General features: G+C 40.6%; 2 protein-coding genes across 2 annotated transcripts in view; one reads left to right on the top strand and one right to left on the bottom strand.

Moving 5' to 3' along the window:
* The window catches only part of LOC140169628 (protein maelstrom homolog), a 30,975-nt gene extending 29,348 nt beyond the window's left edge, over positions 1–1,627 (bottom strand). The window contains exon 1 of the mRNA XM_072192909.1: positions 1,389–1,627. Coding sequence (XP_072049010.1) covers positions 1,389–1,529 — 141 coding nt within the window. The 5' untranslated portion in view covers positions 1,530–1,627. The remainder of the gene's footprint in view (positions 1–1,388) is intronic.
* Positions 1,628–1,912: 285 nt separating this feature from the next.
* On the top strand, positions 1,913–12,359 carry LOC140169627 (large ribosomal subunit protein bL17m-like). The gene is made up of 3 exons (XM_072192907.1): positions 1,913–2,202; positions 10,244–10,312; positions 11,642–12,359. Exons 1-3 carry the CDS (start codon positions 2,053–2,055, stop codon positions 12,047–12,049), a joined length of 627 nt encoding a protein of 208 aa, XP_072049008.1. The 5' UTR covers positions 1,913–2,052; the 3' UTR covers positions 12,050–12,359.
* The last annotated feature ends 15,557 nt before the right edge of the window (positions 12,360–27,916 follow it).

Genomic DNA, 27,916 nt, shown 5'->3' with positions numbered 1-27,916 from the left:
AGTGACGCAGGGTACGGTCATTTACTCAATATGTGCGTCACAACATACCCCGAGGGGTGCGTCAGTATCAGTCACTTTACCTAGGTGCGTCAACAATGGTTAGGTGCATCAGTGTCAGTCAAAATACCTAAATGGCGAGTCAAATTTGCGTCATGAGGACAGTCATAATCCTTAACATGTGCGTCACAATTTTGACGAAGGTAGGGACAGGCACATCTGTGTGAGGGCGCTATTTATTTTACTTGATAATAAAGCCCTATGTAAATCTGTGCCATTTTGTGCCACTGAAAACACCATTTTTGGAGAAAATGATGAATATTAAAACCAAAATTAATCTGTTTCAGATGCTCTAGTTTGCATTGACAACAGATTCAAAGCTTTAGGAAGCAGAATGCAACATTGTCTTCACTTTTGAAAATCACCGTTTTGGTCAAAAAGGGGTCAACAAGGGCCATTTTTGGGAAACAATTCTATTTTGACCCAAAATTCATCTTCTGACAAAAGGAAACATGGTTTGACAAAAACTTTCATCCTTTTCACATAACAATTCCAGTTTACTTATTTGCTGGGAGAAAGCACTTTTTTGTTATCGCTTGGGGAAAATCATTGTTTTTGCCTAAAATGGGCCCAAAATGGCCGAAAAATGGCAACATTTGACCAAAATTAGCACAAAAATCACTTTTTCACCACCTTAAAATTTGAATTTTCATACAAAATTTCACAGATGTGTTGAAAATGATAACATACATAATATTTAACAAAAATTAGATTAAATTACAGTGAAAACAAAAAATTGACAGGGGGGCACAAAAATTATCAAGTCCCCCCATGCACTCCTAATCCTATGGTAAGTCTTATCAGAGAAAATGGCCCAATGTTCCGACAGTAATTTCGTCATAACTTCACTTAGCAATACAGTAGAAGATTGGTTTTGGTGTCAAATTGTTTCTGAGAAGTTCTCTCTTCCAATAAACAACAATTCATGTTAATAGAATTAATTTGAAATTTTTATGCCTGTCCCTAACGAAGGGCTCAGTCATTGTCGGCAAATGTCCGTCATTGTTTAGACGCACATTGTGGGTCATGGTATAGTTAAATCCGACGCACCTTTGTAAAGTGACTCACCACCCCCGGGGGTCATGGGGTGGGTCATACAAGCATGACAAGTGACATGTGTATAACAGCACCGGTTTTGCATTCAGATCTTTTAGGTCAAAAATTGCGATAAAACGTGGATTTTGGAACAAAATAAAGCTTGTTCAATTTAACTAAAAGTACCATATTTTTGTAATAGAGTCATTCCATACCAACTCAACCAATTTCATGATTAGGCACAACACATGAAGTTCAATGCATGATATACATGATGATGATAATTGATATCGTACCTTCCATCCAGGATGAGCGAGAGGCACCAAATCAGCCATGCTCAAATTTCTTCCTTCTTGCGCTTCAAATTCATGCTTCTTCTCCAGCATGTACATTAAAAAACCATTAGGTTTGTTCTTATTCTTCTTTTTGGGTGGCATGACTCGTTAACGGATTATATAATTACTAAATTAGTCTAAAAACCAAGTTTGTTTATTAATGTCAGAGCGTGTACAGGCTACAATTTTTAGTATTTTCATTCCTGTTCATTTATTCATTGACCTTTGAGTTTTGTTTTATTTTTGTTTTTCTAAATGCACTATTATTTTGTCAAAAACAATTTTAATACATTAATAAATTAAATATAATTTGACAAATATTTTTCCTTGGCTCTAACTAATACTTAAGAAGAAAAATTGGGAGATTAATTATTTTAAAAATAATTATTTTTCCTGCGCCTAAATGTCAAATTCTAACCTTTCACCCCTAAACTTTTTAGCTGGTACCAACATTTACTTCGTGTAACGAAAATGAATACGATCATACTGAGCTGAGTGTCAGCAGCGAGCCACTAATTGACGATCAGAATTCGGCAGGCAGAACACATGTGATGTCAAATTACACTGCCACACTGAGAATTACCAGAATTTCACCTAATACAGGAGAGTCTTAGACGGACAAATAATGCGTCATGGAAAGCTTTATCGTAATATGGCTGGTGGGCCAGAAAACCGGATGAGATTGCTCCGGACGTTAGTAAATGCTCTGGTGAAGTTTGAGCGGATTGAAACACCATTTGCAAAAGCTCACGAGACACAAAAATATGCTGAAAGGGTAAGCTTTAAATTTATAAGGAATTTCATGATTTTATTAATTGATTTAGGATGCTCTTCAAGGGGTTTAAGTCATAGAATCATGAAAATGAAACTAATGTCAGTACTTGTGACTTTGGAGTCTGGTCTTACATGCATGCATGTACTGTCTGATGTTGGAATTGGATAAAGGGTCATTATTGTATTCTGGGGTCCAATGGTGTCCGGTTATGACCGACACATAATTTGCCCTGAATTTTGAAAACTGTAACAGGTATTTGGCCTATTTGTAATTTTTTATACAAAACAAGTGGGTTATTACTAAAACTTTCAAAAAAGAAATTGTTAACAGCTATTTTTAATTTTTATTTACATGTAAGGTCTCGAAAATCATGGACACCACTTGTGACAAAAAAGATCATCATCTGGTTGCCTGTTAGTTTCATTTATATGTGACCATTGCTTATTTTTTTTGGTCTTATTGAGTGAATAGGATGTATACTAAAACTGTATTATGAAAGAAATGTTAGAGACAAAACATCTGTTAACAAAGACAGCGCTTACATAAAGTACATATTTTGGTGTCGCGTTATGCATAGCAACGTTATGACCGACATGTAAAAATGCAAAATGTGCTATATTTTTTTGAAAATGGGGTAATTTGTAAACAACAAATACTTCAAATGATATATTATGACATGTTTAAATATATGACTGACAAATGGAAATTGCAAAAAGTTGAATTAAAGTTAAAGCTGGATATTGTACGACAAACTGGACACGAAGTTATGACCGACACATGAAAATGAATAATATGTCATAATTTTTAAAAATTGGGTATCTGATAAACAATGAATACTTAAAACAACAGTGTGATATGTTTAGATAAATTTGCAGGTCAAATACACTTTTCAAAGTATGACATAATTACAGATAGCTTGTTATTGTCAGTCATAACTGGACACCAAATGATTTGGTGTCCAGTTATGCTGCTTGACACCACTGGGCACCTTAAATTCTCTCATGTGCACAAAATTGATGTTATAGAAAGTCATCCACTTATCTATTATGCCACACTTGTGCTGGCCCCACATAAAAATGGCAACTTTTAATCTAAACTGACAGAAATTGTACAAAACAGGCCCAATAATTAACTTTTGGGTCAATTTTTGACCATGTATTTTGACCAAAATGCAAATATGCTGTTTTGAAGGTTACAGCAACTTCTTACAGTGTATAATGTTATTTTATTTTTACATTATAAAATTTATATTTTTTGTTTAGCAGGGGTTAAAACATGTTTGGTGTCCGGTTATGCGCGACATTTTAGAGTGATTTCTCCACAGTTATGTGCTTCGTACAGATTTCTGGGCAATCATCGCTGAAAATATTTTGCAGATTTTGAAAGAGTATATAATTTCACTCAATTTAAGCTAACTTTTGACATTAATATTCAATTTTGAAATTTTGACTGTATGTCACACTATTGGACCCCAGAATACAATAATGACCCAAAACTTCTGGAGTTGCAATGCAGGTAACTGGAATTAGCCTAAGAGTAGCTTAGGTAACGGTGACTGGGGATGTCCACCTCATTATTGATGATCTTGTACAACAGGGTCAGACGTGCAGATCTTCTGCGGTCCTCCAGCGAACATCATAACATGACAAAGCGGGCAGCACTTCTCTGGATCTTCTCCACTTTCGCCTTAATTACGCTTTTGTTTGTGATCTGGGGGAGGATCCTAGATCACGGAGCCATACTCAACAAGGGCCGGGCTGAGGTATGCTGTCTACTTCAACTTCTCTGGACAATTTCCAAGGTTTCGACGAACCACACCTAGCATTCTGCTTTGCTTTGCTTTGGATGTTGCAGAGCCAATCTGAGTATTCCATCCTAGATCATCCTAGCCCTAGAACTCTGGCCATAGTATCCGTTTTTACTTCTACTAGGGCCAGAGGCACAATTGTTGGAGGTGCTTGAACGATCCAGTACAAAAAAATCAATGCATGATCGAACCAATACAAATGTGTGTCAGGTCACTAATTAACATGATAAAACCCACTTGAGAACACAGAATCGCCAGTCATCATTTCTAAAGATCAGGGTTCGAATTCGGCTGTATCGCATAGCAGTTTGCTCCTTATTTTGAAGCAACTGCTACCCATTTTTACATTTGTATAGCACTTTTTATAGTGCTTTAGTATATGGAAGTATCCCGATTTTGATGGATTAGCCAAAAACTGCTACGCAAAATTTTTTAACGAATTCGAACCCTGCTAAAGATGCATTTATACTCGATCGCTTTTGCAGAAATCTGAATGGCACGCATGATCAGTGTACTAAATCGCCGTCGTATTTGCCTGCTGAGCATTCGCATGAATTAGGTATCCCAGGCAAACCTTAGTTTATAACACATTTGCTAGTCAGCCAAATTCGCCGACAATGTCAATGCATATTTACATAGAAATTTAAAACAACTGGCCGAAGAAGGAAACCTACATAAATATGTTTCCTATACTTCACTTGACCCAAATATATGATTTTTTATGGTGATAAGTCACTCGCACATGGAATTTTAGAGGGATTTGGATAGCAGTTCCATTAAAAAAAGCTACTATCATAATGAGACTAAGATCTAGAAACACCCCCGAAATGCCGTTTTGGGGAATTTTGCTAGCTGAAACTTTTTGATGAAAGTCAATCTTTGACAAGATGTAACTTTGCTACGGAAAGTGCTATGAAAAAATGGTTTTCAGTTTTGGCTTTGTTTCATGGCTCGAAAAAGTGGGGAATTTGGGAAGCTCATTCCCAGGAAATGTTGGTGTTTGGAGGGAAATTCTGGTATTTAGAGGGAAATTTGGTCTTTTTTGTGTGTAAAACATGCTATAAATTGTGGGAAATTTAGCTTGCTTCCCTGGAAATTAACATTTTTTCGAGCCCTGCTTTGTTTACTCAAGGGCTTTACTTTGATACATTGTAAAATGATGCAGTTTGATGGCAAATTTGAATTCACCTAGCATACCTACATGAATCGCTGTTTTTCAAAAACAACACATAGGCCTATATTGACACTCTTTGTCAGTCAACGTTCTCTAGAATTGCACACATTACTTGTGCAGTTAACGACAATGATTCAGTCTGATGATGAGTAACCTATGGGTATAAAACACAGCTTTACACAGTCAATGACTAATTTACATAGGCACAAAAGACCGTGTTCATGTATCGTTACTCGGCCAAACACGGCAGAGTACTCAGTAGGTCCCGGATGTTCGGTACATGTTCCTATCTTGTCAACGTTATACCTTTCCAACAAGGAAAGAGATACGAAAAGCGAACGTCTAGATCATCCTGAAGATGGATTCCTAAGTATGGATGTGTCTTCACGACGACGGCGAGTGTCTGGTTGCTCAGCTTGTAGTCATGGTGTACGGTACTTGACTTTTGTAATCATATGAAAAGAATATGACACCACAATGTTCCATGCATATAAACTCAGAGCTTAGGAACAAGGGCTTAGGCAGCCAGCCGTAATACACACTCAGTTTTTGCCCACATGGTCTAGTCTGATTTTTTTTTTTTTAGTATGGTACTTAAAAAAAATTTACACACCCAGTATTTTGAATTTACACACCCAAACCTTCAAATCATGCCTAAGACCCTGGCTAGGAATAAGTACCAGAAATATATTAATGCTTAATGCTATGAATAAAATTATCGTCAAGTGGCTGTCTTTTCAATCAGGAGATCTGTATGTTATTGTAATGTATGAATTCAACTGTGTGTGGTATGTGGCTTTTAAAATCAATTATAGGCACAATGATAGGCAGGTTCACATCACACACTATAGGTGGCGCTATTCGTCCATAGGGAAGTGGAATGTGCATGTACGGTCCAAAAATGGCTTTACTGTGATGTTGACTTACACGTGTACGTTGGTACTGGGCCAGAGCCAAAAATGGTCATCATTCAACCTAAAATTTAGAAATTGTCACAGGAGTGAATTTCTCCTCTGGTTTAATACATGTAGACTACTAACCAAAGATTATGAATCAGCAAAAAAAAAGTACAATTTGCCCGTCAATTTCGGACTGCAATCAATTAAATACACATGTAGCGCCCTCTTGGTGTGGCGGGACGGAATTGCTAAATTTGATGTTACTACATATTTAAAAAAGATAGGATTTTTCAGTTTATGGTATTATAAAGGTCTTCTGTATAGACAATTTCAGCACTAAAAAAAATATCAGTGGACCTTGCAAAAATAAAGAAATAAATTAAAATATGTGTAAAATTCCGTCCCGCCACATTTTGAGGTGATTTTTTTACGTTCCGGAAGGGACGAAAAAAAAAATTTTAGTCAAAACTTTCCAAAATATCAACTATTATGGTAATAAACATTCCTGAGTACACAAAAATTGAATTCATCAACTTTGCTAGACTCAGAGCCATTTTAACTTCTTCTTTTTCAGGCGTTTTTTGGTAGGATGCCAACAATAAGGCTATTTTCAGGGTCTGTGGTGTAAAACATGGCCCTGCCACATTTTGAGATGATATTTTTAAGTTCAGGAAGGGATGAAAATTTTCTTTCTCAGTTTATATTTTGCAATAATTTTTCATTAGAAGTGAAAGAAAAGACAATTTTGTCAGTTTTAAAGTGGATCAATTGTTTTTCTTCTTGATTTTGACATGGTGGACAAAATTCCGTCCCGCCACATTGTGTCTCTCGACGATGACCGGATTTTTAAAAAATAATGAGCGTACTATAAAGAGGGGGGTGAATTTTATAATTCCTTCCATAACAAAAGAAGGATAGTTGAAGTTAATACCAATGTTAGAAACAAATGTTTTATCCCAGTACTTTTGATAAAAATTCAACAAATGTACTGTGTTCACAAATACATGAAGTTTATCATTCCGTCCCGCCACATCGATGAAATTGTGTTACCGTGGCAACATGTTGATTCTTTGGACTATTTTTCTTGCGTGTGAATGTAGTCTGTAACTTACTTGTTTATATTAAGAACATGAAGAATCCATAAAATAAACCGTCACAGAGCTACAATTTAAAAGGTCTATCAAAATTCCGTCCCGCCACAAACGGGAATTTTGGCTCTGGCCCTACTGGCATACATGTAATACTGGATTCATAAACTATCACATACATGTAGTGCAATCTATGTTCTACCAAGTCAACACTCGTTTGTAAGCGCAAAAGCAATTTGTGTGTAAATCAAGACAGTAAAAACTAGAGTCAACAGACGCTGATACAAGCCGCAATTTGACCCCTATAACTTGACCCCTGGGTTACGGATGGGGTCAACTGCTCTTGCATTGTGCTTAGGAGGTCATAAGAAATATTCCTGGTGAATTTCAGCTTAATCGGAACTTATACATGGATTTTGATTTTTGAAAATTTTGATGGACCTTTTGACCCCCTTAATGACCTTTGACCTCAATGAAAAAAAAACCCTTGTGTACACCGACAAAATGCATTGTTCCAATTTTAATTAAAAAATTCTAACATGTTTAGTTCTCGAGATAAAAATTCTTGAAGTTATTCAGCTAAAAACAGGAAGTGACCCCTTAATGACCTTTGACCCCAAAAATAAAAATACCATGCATACATCAGGGAACACTTATTCATGTATGTTGGTTATATTATTCTGGTCTGTTTACATTTTGAGATAAAAATTTTTAAACATTTTTGATAATTTTCGCTTTTTGACCGGAAGTAACCCCTTAATGACCTTTGAGCCCAAAACTGTAGGCATCCTAAAGACCCTGGCTAGTATCAATGCATGTGTGCTAATGGCGACTCTCTGCTATGTAATTTGTAAAGACAGTGAATTTTTGAATATTTGTTACAAATTTTTCAGACTTTTACCGGAAATGACCCCTTAATGACCTTTGACCTCAATTCTTTTTGGGAAGTTTTAAGCACTGCCACATGTTGATTCATATGCATGAGTCACATGATCATTGCATGTAATTTGTGGAAGGAGTAGCATTTTTTTTGAATTCAACATTTTTGGCCATAAGGTCAAGGTCAAAGGTCACAGTCAGGTCAAAGTCAAATGTAAGGTTTTGCCTAGTCCAGTGGTCATTTGGCTCAACTATGGTTGAAATCTGTCAAAGCATAAGAGAGCTAGGGCGAAACGTGGCAAGTCACGCAAAATGTCACGAGTTGCCAGAAGAAAGAAAGAAAGAAGAAGAAGAACTAGTGGCAAATGGTGGTCATAGACCACAAACCTAGCTAGGGCATGTTGGTGTTTTAGAGGTATCTGACCCCTGCAAAATGTTACAAAAATGTTCCCCTGGTCATGAGGTTTGGCGTCACCGAGTTTGAGTCCCATACTCCTTACAGATGCCCAGAAAATTAAATTATAAGATTTGACCCAGATAACCTTTGACCTGACCCCTGCACAGCGTTCCAAAGTGTTCCCCTGGTCAGTAAGTTTCTTGTCACAAGAGTTTGAGTCCAGTATCCCTTACAGATGTCCAGAAAATGCATTTTGAAAATTTGACCTCTGCATGACCTTTGACCTGACCCCTGTAAAATGTTCCCTGATCATGAGATTTGTTGTCACTGATTTTGAGCCCCACACCCTTACAGATGTTGAGATAAGGCAATTGTAAGATTTTACCCCCTTAATGACCTTTGACCCCAATTCTGAGTGCAAGGTATGGGCACTGGGTAAAGCCGATGCACATGTGTAAGTGACGTCTTTGTGCTATGTAATATGTGGCAGAAGAAGCATTTTGAAGGTATTTGGTTATATACCGAAAATGCCCCTTTAATGACCTTTGATCCCAATTCTGTTTGCACCCTATGGGCACTGGATATAGCCGATACATATGTGCAAGTTACGTGATTGTAGGGTGTAACATGTAGGAGGAGAGGCATTTTGAAATTTTTGTTGCCAGAAGAAAGAAAGAAAGAAAGAAAGAAAGAAAGAAGAATCGAGAGAGCATTACAGTATTTAGCTGGGGGTGTAAACCCCCAGCTAGGTAAGAAGAAGAAAGAATTGAGAAGAGACAGAACAAGCCGACATCCGTCGTCGGCTTGTAAATACATGTAGGAGGTTATCTGGGGTCACATACAGTACCGGTAGTTAACATTGTACATGTGCCTGCTGGCACAATTTCACACACAAAATTTTGGACAATTTGGTGACATTATTTTTGTCTGTAACTTCATAAGTATATGCACTAGAAACATGATGACCCCTTATTGTTTAGGTAATTTGATTATCTTTCAAATGAAAGAACTTTTAGCTAAAAATATTGAACTTCAAAATTTTATGAACATCCTAACAATGAGAGCTAAGCTTCAATTATCCTGGTAGTGGTCGATAGGATTATGACTCTTTTCTTTAAAAGGATTGGAAAGAAATCACTAGAGGTGAATTTTCATTTATTTTATTAATTTAGTTTAATTGTAATCCAGTGCTTGATGATGCGTTTTCCATTTCCACATGATCCGCTCTGTACAAATGTAATTATTGACCTGATGGTGATAATGTGCACTGCTACATGATCACAAAACAAATTAAAATCTTATGCCATTTAAATTGAATGTAATGTCCTGATGTACCGGTATTGGCTTCATAACCTACAAATGTACAGATTCCAATATTCACATCAGCCCTTTTAAATATCCCAATAACTCTAATAATGCTGTTTTGGGGAAATAACTTGTACTAAAGGGCCCTATCAGTAGCGTGTCCAGGGGGAGCTTTGGGTGCTGAAGCCCCCCGCACTTTGTTAAAAATCATGTAAAATCAGCCGTTTTTTGGCGATTTTAGCCATAAAGCCTCCCGCATAAATCTGAAAAAGGGGCTTAGCCCCCCCGCAGGAAAAGATCCTGGACACGCCGGTGCCTATGGTACCCATTGTTATGATATGTTGACCAAGAGTAGGCCTATTCAATTACACAGAAATGAATAGTAAATTTGTAACAAATTAATAACAAGTAATTTATAAGGGACTCCCTCGCCAAATTTTGAGAAAATCCATATTTTACTTGGCTTTGTATTTGTTTGTCTTTTGTGTGCAGTTAATCAAGATTGCAAAGAAAGGAGAAAAAGATGCTGATGCTATGAAGGTTGCTGATTACTACCTTGCTGTAAGTATTTATGACCCATCACATCGAAACAGACCACCTCGCGGCAGAAATGAAAATGGAGATTTAAACTCTAGGATAAACTGCTGCTTTTTAGCTTGAAAATGACACCTTACTTGTTGAAATCAGATACAGTAAAAATGTTTTATGAGGCAAAACAAGCTCAGAATTCTTTTTATTGTCTTTATATTTTTCCATCTTCTTTCATTGTTATCTGCCAATGAAGCTAGCCACGAAATGGTCTGTTTTGATGTGATGGGTCACATTTTCTGTTTATTTTTCTCAGCCCAAGGTAAAAGATTATGACTTGCTAGTGCTACCACAAAATTATCGTAAAGTTATTTGAGACATCTTGGCTGCTGCATTGTTATTCTTTGTTTCACTGTACATATACCTGTTCATGTCCGTAACTTCTCTCTAGTCCGAAGGTTCTAGACCGCAGGGTTGCTAGTCCGAAAACCAAATTAAGTTCGCTTATACGAAGGTTCTCTAAGGGTTTGGGTTAAGGTTAGGGTTATAGAGCCTTATTCTATATTCGGACTAGAGAACCTTAATTTATTATACGGACTAGCGAACCCTCGGACTAGAGAACCCGATAATCGGACTAGCGAACCTTTTTCAGAATTCAGACTTGCTAAATTATGTGTCCGGACTAGCAAACCTTCGGACTAAGGACCCTTTTGGACTAGGGAACTGTCGGACGTTGCCAACATTCATGTCATATGTCCTTTTAATAATTTGTGAATGGGGCACAATAGGCCAATCACGACAGACATACTACTTGTACAGGTGCGTGGCAAACAAAGAACATCAACTTAGCTGGCAGGATGTCTCGAAACTACCAACTTGCGCCTTAATGTTATGCGACAGGAAATTAAGAATCAAGTCACGTTCCTTCATTTCCAAATCCAATATTGACAAATCAAATCTCGGTACGGTGTCATCACTGGAAAAAGATCTATTGCACAATTTGAATCTGTTTTAGACCTTTTTCCTGTGATGTCACCCCGGGATGTTACTTGATTGGTCCAGATGAGAACAAGTAACCCATGCATTCGGTGGTGCATGCAATGTGATCAAACATCCGGTACTGCATATGTATGTACTGCACGGGCTTCTCTTCTTTCACCTCAGCTTTCACAAAACAATTGTTTTAATATGAACTTTGCATTGTTTTAGCTTTGTTTCAGTTTGTTTTGAACCTAATATACAAAAGAAACAAAAAAAGTTGATGCTATTTGAAAATTCAATCTTTGATGTTTTTGTGTTGTGTGTCTGGGTGATAAATAAGAAATCCAACTGATTTCTTTCTCATTTGATTTCTTCCCCCAGGATAAGAAACTAGTCCACAAGCTCTTCAAAGTTTTGGCGCCAAGATTTGCAGACAAACCTCATGGATTCACACGCCTGCTACATACCCCAGGTTACAACTTTGAACGACGAGCAGCGCAAATGACATTTTTAGAATTCAAAGGTAATCCATACCCTCCGTTGCAGCCCCACACAAGGCACAGGAATAGAGACTGGCTTCTTAACGTCCTCGTACGTGGAGCCATGAAAGACATTCAAGAGGCAGGAGTGTTGCAAGAAGCAGGGTATCACCCCAATTTTATCGGCACCAGGGTGGTACGGAGTGCAACCGATAAAGACTTTTCTGATCTACGTAACAAACTTGTGGATATATCACTAGAGGATACGGATAGGAAGGAAGACACACACAATGAGGGAACACCTGTGTAGAGTCACAATGGACTATTCCAGTTGAAATCCACACTCCCCCTGTGGAAGATTTTGGAAATATCTTCCAAAAGGAGTGTACGTTTTTCAAGTGTAAATGGTCAGGGCTATTCATTTTGAAACCCATACTCCCTCTGTATAATAGCTTTACGGGGTCTATATCTTCCACAACTGGAGTGAGTATTTCAAATGGAAGTTACCCAACTGTCTATTCTATTCAAAACTTGTACTCCCTCTGTGAAAGACTTTAGCTAAATCTTCCACAGCGGGATTGTGGATTTTAAATGGAATAGCCCAATGAGGGAACACCTGTGCAGAGTCAAGTTGCTTACAACACTTTCAATAAAAGACTTATTTGAATTATTTGAATTTAAAATGATGTGTTGGTTTAACTTCTTTAGCTGAAAAGAAACCCAATTTGCTAAATTGAGAGTTCAGATCATGGAAGATGCAAAACCATTTTCAAATTTTTCTTAGAATTTTAAAATTAAAAGGTCACCAACATCTGTCCTACATGTATTCGCCCATTGCACGGTTCTGCCATATATGCAAGGAGCCTAAAAGTAAAACTAGCAATAGAAAAGGGAAGTCAGGACTACATAACTATACACACTGGTTCAAATCCCATTTATGCACTGCAGGTTCGTAGCCAGGGGCAATTCCCATTCATGCACTGCAGGAACTGCCCACCCCCCAGAAAATTTTCAGGGATAAAATGGGGACGGCAAATAGTAAAGTGTCCTTAAAATTACAAAAAGTAGGACAAAAAATGGGGACAAAAATTGGCTTTGCCCTCTCACACTAAAATATTGGTGACATTCACTGCATTCATGTATGCTGTCAGATCAAGGCTCTCCTCACATACAATGTATGGTGGAACTGTATGTGCAATGGGCAAATAATGCTAGCTTTAAATTTACACCTTACTTTGAAAACTATGAATACAAGTAGCACATATTTTTGTATTACTTTCATTATATTTGACCACCCAGCAAACAAAAAACGTTTTCGACATCATTCGCGAAAGGTTAGAAAAGGTTGCCAGAAAGTGTGTTGGGTTATATAATTATAAAGGGTATAAAACGTTTTTCATAACATTCAAAAACATTTTTTGTTAACTTACTACAAACATTCTAACATATCGTTATTTAAGTGTTGACAAAATACTTGGCAAAAACAGTTTGCAGAAAATGTGGACCAATTTATAGCATCATACGTCATTGCGTTCAGTCACAATGGTTAATTGTGTAAGAAAAGAGGATGTTTTAAAAGGTGCACCAGAGTCCATAGCAGTCAGGTTTTCTTTTATAACAAACACATGAATAGACCTGTCCTACTGTATTGCTTGAGATCCGACTCCTATGGACTCAAATGCAACTTTTAACACTGTGTAAAACGGTCTCTTTTTTTTACATAATGAACCATTGTGACTGAACGCAATGACATGTGACGCTATAATTTGGTCCATATGTGACACGATCAAGGGAAATGAGTCGGATGTCGCTAATATTGATTTTGAGATATTGGCAAAGAAATTGTTGAAATTCTTTTCTTTTTTTATTGTTTTCAGCGACTGATCAATTGATGTAACTTCGCAAAGAAAAGTGGTATCAAGACAGGGTTTTCAGTTCCTGAAAGCTCTGAATGTCCTCTTTAGAAAAATATGTAAAACTCATTTTCGTCCAGGGTCGACATGTGACTCATTCCCCTTGATCATGTCACTTGTGTAAAACAAATACGGCTACTTATACCTTTTTACATTTTGTCAAATACTTTTCGATTTATTTAAAAAAATATTTTGGGCGAACTTATAGGTTGTGGACCCTATATATAAGCAGCATCAGCATTACAATTTCCTAAAGCATTGTGCAACAGATTTGGCAGTTTTGGTACACATTGAACTTTGACCTAGCGGCAAAATTGCTGTAATTATCATTGATTCATTTTCTTTCTTTTTTAATGCTAGTAAAATATTTAAAAACAAAAATTTTCACACAAAATCCCCCGATTGGTTAATGTTCAATGTGTACCAATTTTCTACCAAAACTGCAAGACTGTCTCACAATGCATTGTGAGTTTGGCTTATTGGGTCATTGGGCTTCCTTTACATCCAAAAAATCAACAACAAAAAATCACTGTTTTTTCATAGCTGCTCTGTGCATTTGTTTTGAAATTAAATATATTTCATTATTTGTTTTTCAAACCTTATTTGGGGGCCATATCCACATGGAATATTGCCGGGGAGGGAGGGGGGCAAGTCTGTAGCCTTTGTAGGAACAGAAATCTGCTGTAATTTAATCTACCAACAAATTTCACTTTGACAAATATTGAATACCGTATTTCGTCAAATAGGCGCCCCCCTCAAATAAATGCCCCCCACCACTTTTTTCAACCAAGATGTTTCAAAAATGCCGATATTTCCATGCTATCTTGTGTAGTAGTTGCGCACATGGTCGATAATAGTGTCAATAATTGGCGAAAATCTGGATCAGAAACCCGGAAGTGAACCAGAAGTCAGTGTTTCTAGTTCATATTTCGTCATTTTAGCGTGTTTTTACTTTGCCTAATGATTTTAACGGGAATTATCGTTCTAAAATTGACCTTGAATAAACGCCCCCCCCTTGGGAAAATGTAACGCCCCGGGGGCGTTTATTTGACGAAATACGGTATTTAATAAGGCTAAATGAATCACAGATTTGGAGTTAATTGCAAGAAGGCTCTGTCAGCAATTGCTGCCCTATAGATATGACAAAACACATGCTATTACACTGTACATTTCTAGAATTATAACATCCAGCAGCTATTGCAGATAGGACCTTCTTGCACTACATATTATAACATCTTGATTTCAATTTCAGCTAAATTTGACCAAGGACATGATACCATTAAAAAAGGTATTTTAGAATGCAATGCATGATGTCAATAGATTTCTTTTTTTTTCTGTGATCCTGTGTGTTTGTTATCTTTCACTATGCTATTCCAGTTGAAATCATTGCACCCCTATGGAAGACATGACATTAATCTTATACACAGGGGTTTATATTTCAAAAAGAGTCTTCCATTCAGGAACCCCATTTGAAATTCATACTCCCTGTGCGGAAGATATCTGCCATACAGGAAGTATGGATTACAACTAGAAATAGCCCAAAACTGAACCTGATATCTGCTGCCAAATGCATACCTACATGTACCAGGGGTGCCAAACCAAGTGTCACAGAATGGTGTCATCAACAAGGTATATACTTGGGGACCTAAAATTCTGCCACATTTGGGCTGATGAATATCTGCTGCCATGATACACTGTCGGACAGGGCCACATGTTGTTTGCATTATTCCAACTGGTTTTTTATTTAAGGACAACAAAAAATCTACTGCTGAAAACAGGTTTGTCATCAATGCCCCATGTCTACTTCTGATAACAGGTAGTTCATCAATGCCCTATATCTACTGCTGATAACAGGTAGTTCATCAATGCCCTATATCTACTGCTGATAACAGGTAGTTCATCAATGCCCTATATCTACTGCTGATAACAGGTAGTTCATCAATGCCCTATGTCTACTGCTGATAACAGGTAGTTCATCAATGCCCTATATCTACTGCTGATAACAGGTAGTTCATCAATGCCCTATGTCTACTGCTGATAACAGGTAGTTCATCAATGCCCTATGTCTACTGCTGATAACAGGTAGTTCATCAATGCCCTGTCTACTGCTGATAACAGGTAGTTCATCAATGCCCTATATCTACTGCTGATAACAGGTAGTTCATCAATGCCCTGTATCTACTGCTGATAACAGGTAGTTTATCAATGCCCTATATCTACTGCTGATGACAGGTAGTTCATGCCTTGTATAACAGGTAGTTCATCAATGCCCTATATCTACTGCTGATATCAGGTAGTTCATCAATGCCCTATACTGCTGATAACAGGTAGTTCATCAATGCCCTATATCTACTGCTGATAACAGGTAGTTTATAAATGCCCTGTATAGTATTGCTGATAACAGGTAGTTCATCAATGCTCTATATCTACAGAATAACTGCTGATAACAGGTAGTTCATCAATGCCCCGTATCTACTGCTGATAACAGGTAGTTCATCAATGCCCTATGTCTACTGCTGATAACAGGTAGTTTATCAATGCCCTATATCTACTGCTGATAACAGGTAGTTCATCAATGCCTTGTATAACAGGTAGTTCATCAATGCCCTATATCCACTGCTGGTATTAAATGAAAGTTTAATGAAAAAGAAGAAGTGAAATTTAGCAATGCGACGAGGTTTATTTGCCCATAATAGAGTTCTATTGTATCCGCTATTGTAGTCTATTCATAAAAACTACTTCAAGAATCGCGGCAATCCCTGATATTGCTGGTGTCTACCACCGGCGTTTCGCATTTATTAACATTCAAAATGACCCGATACTCTTACATTTATAGACTTATTCGTGCTTTTTTATAATATTCAGAAATAATTGCACAAATTTATGAAAACTACAAACTTTGAAAGTGAAAATATATTACCAATTACCATCGAAAATATATCATACTTAAATTCTATAGAATCTATAGATACCCAACCCAGAAGTGGCCATTTATTGTCTTTTTGTAAGTGCGCCCAAATATCCCCGCAAATATCTTATACACGATTTTATTGATTCATTTTGGGCTTTCCAAATGTTAGAAGTCGTCAAAAATGGCAACGTCCTCACCATGACCAAACCATGTATGACTTGCTGCTTTACAAAGTATGAATGCAACATAATTCAAGTGTTTAATCCCTTATAATCTTTAGGTCCGAGAAGTGTGAAAGTTTGTGAATGATGTTCTCTGCGTCAGTGGAGAATTATGGTATGTAACTTCGTCCGCAGTAGGCATATCATGATACAATGCCATTAATATACTCGGATTAGAATCCAGAATCCACAGTCTTTTGATAGCAATGTTGAGTAAACATTGTCTAAACATTAGATAAAAAGACAGCTTTGTACTACAGACCTTTGGACATCTTGGTCATTGGTTACTGTAAAAACCACTTCATCCTGTGTCATTTGTTACTGTAATAGGGCCACTACTTCTTCCTGTGTCATTGGTTACTGTAATAGGGCCACCACTTCATCCTGTGTCATTGGTTACTGTAATAGGGCCACCACTTCTTCCTGTGTCATCGGTTACTGTAATAGGGCCACCACTTCACCCTGTGTCATTGGTTACTGTAATAGGGCCACCACTTCTTCCTGTGTCATTGGTTACTGTAATAGGGCCACCACTTCATCCTGTGTCATTTGTTACTGTAATAGGGCCACCACTTCATCCTGTGTCATTGGTTACTGTAATAGGGCCACCACCTCATCCTGTGTCATTTGTTACTGTAATAGGGCCACTACTTCTTCCTGTGTCATTGGTTACTGTAATAGGGCCACCACTTCATCCTGTGTCATTTGTTACTGTAATAGCGCCAACACTTCATCCTGTGTCATTGGTTACTGTAATAGGGCCACCACTTCATCCTGTGTCATTGGTTACTGTAATAGGGCCACCACTTCACCCTGTGTCATTGGTTACTGTAATAGGGCCACCACTTCATCCTGTGTCATTTGTTACTGTAATAGGGCCACCACTTCATCCTGTGTCATTGGTTACTGTAATAGGGCCACCACCTCACCCTGTGTCATTGGTTACTGTAATAGGGCCACCCCTTCATCCTGTGTCATTGGTTACTGTAATAGGACCACCACTTCATCCTGTGTCATTTGTTACTGTAACAGGGCCACCACTTCACCCTGTGTCATTGGTTACTGTAATAGCGCCAACACTTCATCCTGTGTCATTTGTTACTGTAATAGGGCCACCACTTCATCCTGTGTCATTGGTTACTGTAATAGGGCCACTACTTCATCCTGTGTGATTGGTTACTGTAATAGCGCCAACACTTCATCCTGTGTCATTGGTTGCTGTAATAGGGCCACCACTTCACCCTGTGTCATTGGTTACTGTAATAGGGCCACCACTTCACCCTGTGTCATTGGTTACTGTAATAGGGCCACCACTTCACCCTGTGTGATTGGTTACTGTAATAGCGCCACCACTTCATCCTGTGTCATTGGTTACTGTAATAGGGCCACTACTTCATCCTGTGTGATTGGTTACTGTAATAGGGCCACCACTTCACCCTGTGTCATTGGTTACTGTAATAGGGCCACCACTTCATCCTGTGTCATTGGTTACTGTAATAGGGCCACCACGTCATCCTGTGTCATTTGTTACTGTAATAGGGCCACTACTTCCTCCTGTGTCATTGGTTACTGTAATAGGGCCACTACTTCATCCTGTGTCATTGGTTACTGTAATAGCGCCAACACTTCATCCTGTGTCATTGGTTGCTGTAATAGGGCCACCACTTCACCCTGTGTCATTGGTTACTGTAATAGGGCCACCACTTTATCCGATGTCATTGGTTACTGTAATAGGGCCACCACTTCATCATGTGTCATTGGTTACTGTAATAGCGCCATGACTTCATCCTGTGTTATTGGTTACTGTAATAGGGCCACCACTTCACCCTGTGTGATTGGTTACTGTAATAGGGCCACCACTTCATCCTGTGTCATTGGTTACTGTAATAGGGCCACTACTTCATCCTGTGTGATTGGTTACTGTAATAGGGCCACCACTTCACCCTGTGTCATTGGTTACTGTAATAGGGCCACCACTTCATCCTGTGTCATTGGTTACTGTAATAGGGCCACCACGTCATCCTGTGTCATTGGTTACTGTAATAGGGCCACTACTTCCTCCTGTGTCATTGGTTACTGTAATAGGGCCACCACTTCTTCCTGTGTCATTGGTTACTGTAATAGGGCCACCACTTCATCCTGTGTCATTGGTTACTGTAATAGGGCCACCACTTCACCCTGTGTCATTGGTTACTGTAATAGTGCCACCACTTCATCCTGTGTCATTTGTTACTGTAATAGGGCCACCACTTCATCCTGTGTCATTGGTTACTGTAATAGGGCCACCACTTCACCCTGTGTCATTGGTTACTGTAATAGGGCCACCCCTTCATCCTGTGTCATTGGTTACTGTAATAGGGCCACCACTTCATCCTGTGTCATTGGTTACTGTAATAGGGCCACCACTTCATCCTGTGTCATTTGTTACTGTAATAGCGCCAACACTTCATCCTGTGTCATTGGTTGCTGTAATAGGGCCACCACTTCACCCTGTGTCATTGGTTACTGTAATAGGGCCACCACTTTATCCGATGTCATTGGTTACTGTAATAGGGCCACCACTTCATCATGTGTCATTGGTTACTGTAATAGCGCCATGACTTCATCCTGTGTTATTGGTTACTGTAATAGGGCCACCACTTCACCCTGTGTGATTGGTTACTGTAATAGGGCCACCACTTCATCCTGTGTCATTGGTTACTGTAATAGGGCCACTACTTCATCCTGTGTGATTGGTTACTGTAATAGGGCCACCACTTCACCCTGTGTCATTGGTTACTGTAATAGGGCCACCACTTCATCCTGTGTCATTGGTTACTGTAATAGGGCCACCACGTCATCCTGTGTCATTGGTTACTGTAATAGGGCCACTACTTCCTCCTGTGTCATTGGTTACTGTAATAGGGCCACCACTTCTTCCTGTGTCATTGGTTACTGTAATAGGGCCACCACTTCATCCTGTGTCATTGGTTACTGTAATAGGGCCACCACTTCACCCTGTGTCATTGGTTACTGTAATAGTGCCACCACTTCATCCTGTGTCATTTGTTACTGTAATAGGGCCACCACTTCATCCTGTGTCATTGGTTACTGTAATAGGGCCACCACTTCACCCTGTGTCATTGGTTACTGTAATAGGGCCACCCCTTCATCCTGTGTCATTGGTTACTGTAATAGGGCCACCACTTCATCCTGTGTCATTGGTTACTGTAATAGGGCCACCACTTCATCCTGTGTCATTTGTTACTGTAATAGCGCCAACACTTCATCCTGTGTCATTGGTTACTGTAATAGGGCCACCACTTCATCCTGTGTCATTGGTTACTGTAATAGGGCCACCACTTCACCCTGTGTCATTGGTTACTGTAATAGGGCCACCACTTCATCCTGTGTCATTGGTTACTGTAATAGGGCCACCACTTCACCCTGTGTCATTGGTTACTGTAATAGGGCCACCACTTCATCCTGTGTCATTGGTTACTGTAATAGGGCCACCACTTCATCCTGTGTCATTGGTTACTGTAATAGGGCCACCACTTCACCCTGTGTGATTGGTTACTGTAATAGCGCCACCACTTCACCCTGTGTCATTGGTTACTGTAATAGGGCCACCCCTTCATCCTGTGTCATTGGTTACTGTAATAGGGCCACCACTTCATCCTGTGTCATTGGTTACTGTAATAGGGCCACTACTCCATCCTGTGTCATTGGTTACTGTAATAGGGCCACCACTTCATCCTGTCATTGGTTACTGTAATAGTTCCACCACTTCATCCTGTGTCATTGCTTACTGTAATAGGGCCACCACTTCACCCTGTGTCATTTGTTACTGTAATAGGGCCACTACTTCTTCCTGTGTCATTGGTTACTGTAATAGGGCCACCACTTCATCCTGTGTCATTGGTTACTGTAATAGGGCCACCACTTCTTCCTGTGTCATCGGTTACTGTAATAGGGCCACCTCTTCACCCTGTGTCATTGGTTACTGTAATAGGGCCACCACTTCTTCCTGTGTCATTGGTTACTGTAATAGGGCCACCACTTCATCCTGTGTCATTTGTTACTGTAATAGGGCCACCACTTCATCCTGTGTCATTGGTTACTGTAATAGGGCCACCACCTCATCCTGTGTCATTTGTTACTGTAATAGGGCCACTACTTCTTCCTGTGTCATTGGTTACTGTAATAGGGCCACCACTTCATCCTGTGTCATTTGTTACTGTAATAGCGCCAACACTTCATCCTGTGTCATTGGTTACTGTAATAGGGCCACCACTTCATCCTGTGTCATTGGTTACTGTAATAGGGCCACCACTTCACCCTGTGTCATTGGTTACTGTAATAGGGCCACCACTTCATCCTGTGTCATTTGTTACTGTAATAGGGCCACCACTTCATCCTGTGTCATTGGTTACTGTAATAGGGCCACCACCTCACCCTGTGTCATTGGTTACTGTAATATGGCCACCCCTTCATCCTGTGTCATTGGTTACTGTAATAGGGCCACCACTTCATCCTGTGTCATTTGTTACTGTAACAGGGCCACCACTTCACCCTGTGTCATTGGTTACTGTAATAGCGCCAACACTTCATCCTGTGTCATTTGTTACTGTAATAGGGCCACCACTTCATCCTGTGTCATTGGTTACTGTAATAGGGCCACTACTTCATCCTGTGTGATTGGTTACTGTAATAGCGCCAACACTTCATCCTGTGTCATTGGTTGCTGTAATAGGGCCACCACTTCACCCTGTGTCATTGGTTACTGTAATAGGGCCACCACTTCACCCTGTGTGATTGGTTACTGTAATAGCGCCACCACTTCATCCTGTGTCATTGGTTACTGTAATAGGGCCACTACTTCATCCTGTGTGATTGGTTACTGTAATAGGGCCACCACTTCACCCTGTGTCATTGGTTACTGTAATAGGGCCACCACTTCACCCTGTGTCATTGGTTACTGTAATAGGGCCACTACTTCATCCTGTGTGATTGGTTACTGTAATAGGGCCACCACTTCACCCTGTGTCATTGGTTACTGTAATAGGGCCACCACTTCATCCTGTGTCATTGGTTACTGTAATAGGGCCACCACGTCATCCTGTGTCATTTGTTACTGTAATAGGGCCACTACTTCCTCCTGTGTCATTGGTTACTGTAATAGGGCCACTACTTCATCCTGTGTCATTGGTTACTGTAATAGCGCCAACACTTCATCCTGTGTCATTGGTTGCTGTAATAGGGCCACCACTTCATCCTGTGTCATTGGTTACTGTAATAGGGCCACTACTTCATCCTGTGTGATTGGTTACTGTAATAGGGCCACCACTTCACCCTGTGTCATTGGTTACTGTAATAGGGCCACCACTTCATCCTGTGTCATTGGTTACTGTAATAGGGCCACCACGTCATCCTGTGTCATTGGTTACTGTAATAGGGCCACTACTTCCTCCTGTGTCATTGGTTACTGTAATAGGGCCACCACTTCTTCATGTGTCATTGGTTACTGTAATAGGGCCACCACTTCATCCTGTGTCATTGGTTACTGTAATAGGGCCACCACTTCACCCTGTGTCATTGGTTACTGTAATAGTGCCACCACTTCATCCTGTGTCATTTGTTACTGTAATAGGGCCACCACTTCATCCCATTGGTTACTGTGTAATAGGGCCACCACTTCACCCTGTGTCATTGGTTACTGTAATAGGGCCACCCCTTCATCCTGTGTCATTGGTTACTGTAATAGGGCCACCACTTCATCCTGTGTCATTGGTTACTGTAATAGGGCCACCACTTCATCCTGTGTCATTTGTTACTGTAATAGCGCCAACACTTCATCCTGTGTCATTGGTTACTGTAATAGGGCCACCACTTCATCCTGTGTCATTGGTTACTGTAATAGGGCCACCACTTCACCCTGTGTCATTGGTTACTGTAATAGGGCCACCACTTCATCCTGTGTCATTGGTTACTGTAATAGGGCCACCACTTCACCCTGTGTCATTGGTTACTGTAATAGGGCCACCACTTCATCCTGTGTCATTGGTTACTGTAATAGGGCCACCACTTCATCCTGTGTCATTGGTTACTGTAATAGGGCCACCACTTCACCCTGTGTGATTGGTTACTGTAATAGCGCCACCACTTCACCCTGTGTCATTGGTTACTGTAATAGGGCCACCCCTTCATCCTGTGTCATTGGTTACTGTAATAGGGCCACCACTTCATCCTGTGTCATTGGTTACTGTAATAGGGCCACTACTCCATCCTGTGTCATTGGTTACTGTAATAGGGCCACCACTTCATCCTGTCATTGGTTACTGTAATAGTTCCACCACTTCATCCTGTGTCATTGCTTACTGTAATAGGGCCACCACTTCACCCTGTGTCATTTGTTACTGTAACAGGGCCACCACTTCACCCTGTGTCATTTGTTACTGTAATAGGGCCACTACTTCTTCCTGTGTCATTGGTTACTGTAATAGGGCCACCACTTCATCCTGTGTCATTGGTTACTGTAATAGGGCCACCACTTCTTCCTGTGTCATCGGTTACTGTAATAGGGCCACCTCTTCACCCTGTGTCATTGGTTACTGTAATAGGGCCACCAATTCTTCCTGTGTCATTGGTTACTGTAATAGGGCCACCACTTCATCCTGTGTCATTTGTTACTGTAATAGGGCCACCACTTCATCCTGTGTCATTGGTTACTGTAATAGGGCCACCACCTCATCCTGTGTCATTTGTTACTGTAATAGGGCCACTACTTCTTCCTGTGTCATTGGTTACTGTAATAGGGCCACCACTTCATCCTGTGTCATTTGTTACTGTAATAGCGCCAACACTTCATCCTGTGTCATTGGTTACTGTAATAGGGCCACCACTTCATCCTGTGTCATTGGTTACTGTAATAGGGCCACCACTTCACCCTGTGTCATTGGTTACTGTAATAGGGCCACCACTTCATCCTGTGTCATTTGTTACTGTAATAGGGCCACCACTTCATCCTGTGTCATTGGTTACTGTAATAGGGCCACCACCTCACCCTGTGTCATTGGTTACTGTAATAGGGCCACCCCTTCATCCTGTGTCATTGGTTACTGTAATAGGGCCACCACTTCATCCTGTGTCATTTGTTACTGTAACAGGGCCACCACTTCACCCTGTGTCATTGGTTACTGTAATAGCGCCAACACTTCATCCTGTGTCATTTGTTACTGTAATAGGGCCACCACTTCATCCTGTGTCATTGGTTACTGTAATAGGGCCACTACTTCATCCTGTGTGATTGGTTACTGTAATAGCGCCAACACTTCATCCTGTGTCATTGGTTGCTGTAATAGGGCCACCACTTCACCCTGTGTCATTGGTTACTGTAATAGGGCCACCACTTCACCCTGTGTGATTGGTTACTGTAATAGCGCCACCACTTCATCCTGTGTCATTGGTTACTGTAATAGGGCCACTACTTCATCCTGTGTGATTGGTTACTGTAATAGGGCCACCACTTCACCCTGTGTCATTGGTTACTGTAATAGGGCCACCACTTCACCCTGTGTCATTTGTTACTGTAACAGGGCCACCACTTCACCCTGTGTCATTTGTTACTGTAATAGGGCCACTACTTCTTCCTGTGTCATTGGTTACTGTAATAGGGCCACCACTTCATCCTGTGTCATTTGTTACTGTAATAGCGCCAACACTTCATCCTGTGTCATTGGTTACTGTAATAGGGCCACCACTTCATCCTGTGTCATTGGTTACTGTAATAGGGCCACCACTTCACCCTGTGTCATTGGTTACTGTAATAGGGCCACCACTTCATCCTGTGTCATTTGTTACTGTAATAGGGCCACCACTTCATCCTGTGTCATTGGTTACTGTAATAGGGCCACCACCTCACCCTGTGTCATTGGTTACTGTAATAGGGCCACCCCTTCATCCTGTGTCATTGGTTACTGTAATAGGGCCACCACTTCATCCTGTGTCATTTGTTACTGTAACAGGGCCACCACTTCACCCTGTGTCATTGGTTACTGTAATAGCGCCAACACTTCATCCTGTGTCATTTGTTACTGTAATAGGGCCACCACTTCATCCTGTGTCATTGGTTACTGTAATAGGGCCACTACTTCATCCTGTGTGATTGGTTACTGTAATAGCGCCAACACTTCATCCTGTGTCATTGGTTGCTGTAATAGGGCCACCACTTCACCCTGTGTCATTGGTTACTGTAATAGGGCCACCACTTCACCCTGTGTCATTGGTTACTGTAATAAGGCCACCACTTCACCCTGTGTGATTGGTTACTGTAATAGCGCCACCACTTCATCCTGTGTCATTGGTTACTGTAATAGGGCCACTACTTCATCCTGTGTGATTGGTTACTGTAATAGGGCCACCACTTCACCCTGTGTCATTGGTTACTGTAATAGGGCCACCACTTCATCCTGTGTCATTGGTTACTGTAATAGGGCCACCACGTCATCCTGTGTCATTTGTTACTGTAATAGGGCCACTACTTCCTCCTGTGTCATTGGTTACTGTAATAGGGCCACTACTTCATCCTGTGTCATTGGTTACTGTAATAGCGCCAACACTTCATCCTGTGTCATTGGTTGCTGTAATAGGGCCACCACTTCACCCTGTGTCATTGGTTACTGTAATAGGGCCACCACTTTATCCGATGTCATTGGTTACTGTAATAGGGCCACCACTTCATCCTGTGTCATTGGTTACTGTAATAGCGCCAACACTTTATCCTGTGTTATTGGTTACTGTAATAGGGCCACCACTTCACCCTGTGTGATTGGTTACTGTAATAGGGCCACCACTTCATCCTGTGTCATTGGTTACTGTAATAGGGCCACTACTTCATCCTGTGTGATTGGTTACTGTAATAGGGCCACCACTTCACCCTGTGTCATTGGTTACTGTAATAGGGCCACCACTTCATCCTGTGTCATTGGTTACTGTAATAGGGCCACCACGTCATCCTGTGTCATTGGTTACTGTAATAGGGCCACTACTTCCTCCTGTGTCATTGGTTACTGTAATAGGGCCACCACTTCTTCCTGTGTCATTGGTTACTGTAATAGGGCCACCACTTCATCCTGTGTCATTGGTTACTGTAATAGGGCCACCACTTCACCCTGTGTCATTGGTTACTGTAATAGGGCCACCACTTCATCCTGTGTCATTTGTTACTGTAATAGGGCCACCACTTCATCCTGTGTCATTGGTTACTGTAATAGGGCCACCACTTCACCCTGTGTCATTGGTTACTGTAATAGGGCCACCCCTTCATCCTGTGTCATTGGTTACTGTAATAGGGCCACCACTTCATCCTGTGTCATTGGTTACTGTAATAGGGCCACCACTTCATCCTGTGTCATTTGTTACTGTAATAGCGCCAACACTTCATCCTGTGTCATTGGTTACTGTAATAGGGCCACCACTTCATCCTGTGTCATTGGTTACTGTAATAGGGCCACCACTTCACCCTGTGTCATTGGTTACTGTAATAGGGCCACCACTTCATCCTGTGTCATTGGTTACTGTAATAGGGCCACCACTTCACCCTGTGTCATTGGTTACTGTAATAGGGCCACCACTTCATCCTGTGTCATTGGTTACTGTAATAGGGCCACCACTTCATCCTGTGTCATTGGTTACTGTAATAGGGCCACCACTTCACCCTGTGTGATTGGTTACTGTAATAGCGCCACCACTTCACCCTGTGTCATTGGTTACTGTAATAGGGCCACCCCTTCATCCTGTGTCATTGGTTACTGTAATAGGGCCACCACTTCATCCTGTGTCATTGGTTACTGTAATAGGGCCACTACTCCATCCTGTGTCATTGGTTACTGTAATAGGGCCACCACTTCATCCTGTCATTGGTTACTGTAATAGTTCCACCACTTCATCCTGTGTCATTGCTTACTGTAATAGGGCCACCACTTCACCCTGTGTCATTTGTTACTGTAACAGGGCCACCACTTCACCCTGTGTCATTGGTTACTGTAATAGGGCCACCACTTCACCCTGTGTCATTGGTTACTGTAATAGGGCCACCCCTTCATCCTGTGTCATTGGTTACTGTAATAGGGCCACCACTTCATCCTGTGTCATTGGTTACTGTAATAGGGCCACTACTCCATCCTGTGTCATTGGTTACTGTAATAGGGCCACCACTTCATCCTGTGTCATTGGTTACTGTAATAGGGCCACCACTTCATCCTGTGTCATTTGTTACTGTAATAGGGCCACCACTTCATCCTGTGTCATTGGTTACTGTAATAGGGCCACCACTTCATCCTGTGTCATTGGTTACTGTAATAGGGCCACCACTCCATCCTGTGTCATTGGTTACTGTAATAGGGCCACCACTTCATCCTATGTCATTGGTTACAGTAATAGGGCCATCACTTCATCCTGTGTCATTGGTTACTGTAATAGAGCCACCACTTCATCCTGTGTCATTGGTTACTGTAATAGGGCCACCACTACATCCTGTGTCATTGGTTACTGTAATAGGGCCACTACTCCATCCTGTGTTATTGGTTACTGTAATAGGGCCACCACTTCATCCTGTGTCATTGGTTACTGTAATAGGGCCACCACTTCATCCTGTGTCATTGGTTACTGTAATAGGGCCACCACTTCATCCTGTGTCATTGGTTACTGTAATAGGGCCACCACTTCATCCTGTGTCATTGGTTACTGTAATAGGGCCACCACTTCATCCTGTGTCATTGGTTACTGTATAAATAGGGCCACCACTTCATCCTGTGTCATTGGTTACTGTAATAGGGCCACTACTCCATCCTGTGTCATTGGTTACTGTAATAGGGCCACCACTTCATCCTGTGTCATTGGTTACTGTAATAGGGCCACTACTCCATCCTGTGTCATTGGTTACTGTAATAGGGCCACCACTTCATCCTGTGTCATTGGTTACTGTAATAGGGCCACCACTTCATCCTGTGTCATTGGTTACTGTAATAGGGCCACCACTTCACCCTGTGTCATTGGTTACTGTAATAGGGCCACCACTTCATCCTGTGTCATTGGTTACTGTAATAGGGCCACCACTTTATCCTATGTCATTGGTTACTGTAATAGGGCCA

Source organism: Amphiura filiformis, chromosome 14 (genome assembly GCF_039555335.1).
Source record: "Amphiura filiformis chromosome 14, Afil_fr2py, whole genome shotgun sequence".
Classification (NCBI taxonomy): Eukaryota; Metazoa; Echinodermata; class Ophiuroidea; order Amphilepidida; family Amphiuridae; genus Amphiura; species Amphiura filiformis.
Note: the sequence above shows the minus strand (reverse complement) of the source record. Positions and strands in the feature narration are given on the sequence as shown.

Excerpts from the sequence above, each read along its gene's own strand:
- LOC140169627 (XM_072192907.1), top strand. The coding sequence starts at position 2,053 with ATGCGTCATGGAAAGCTTTATCGTAATATGGCTGGTGGGCCAGAAAAC. Across the intron at positions 2,203-10,243 it reads CACAAAAATATGCTGAAAGG|TTAATCAAGATTGCAAAGAA; the intron begins GTAAGCTTTAAA and ends TTTTGTGTGCAG. Across the intron at positions 10,313-11,641 it reads TTGCTGATTACTACCTTGCT|GATAAGAAACTAGTCCACAA; the intron begins GTAAGTATTTAT and ends TTCTTCCCCCAG.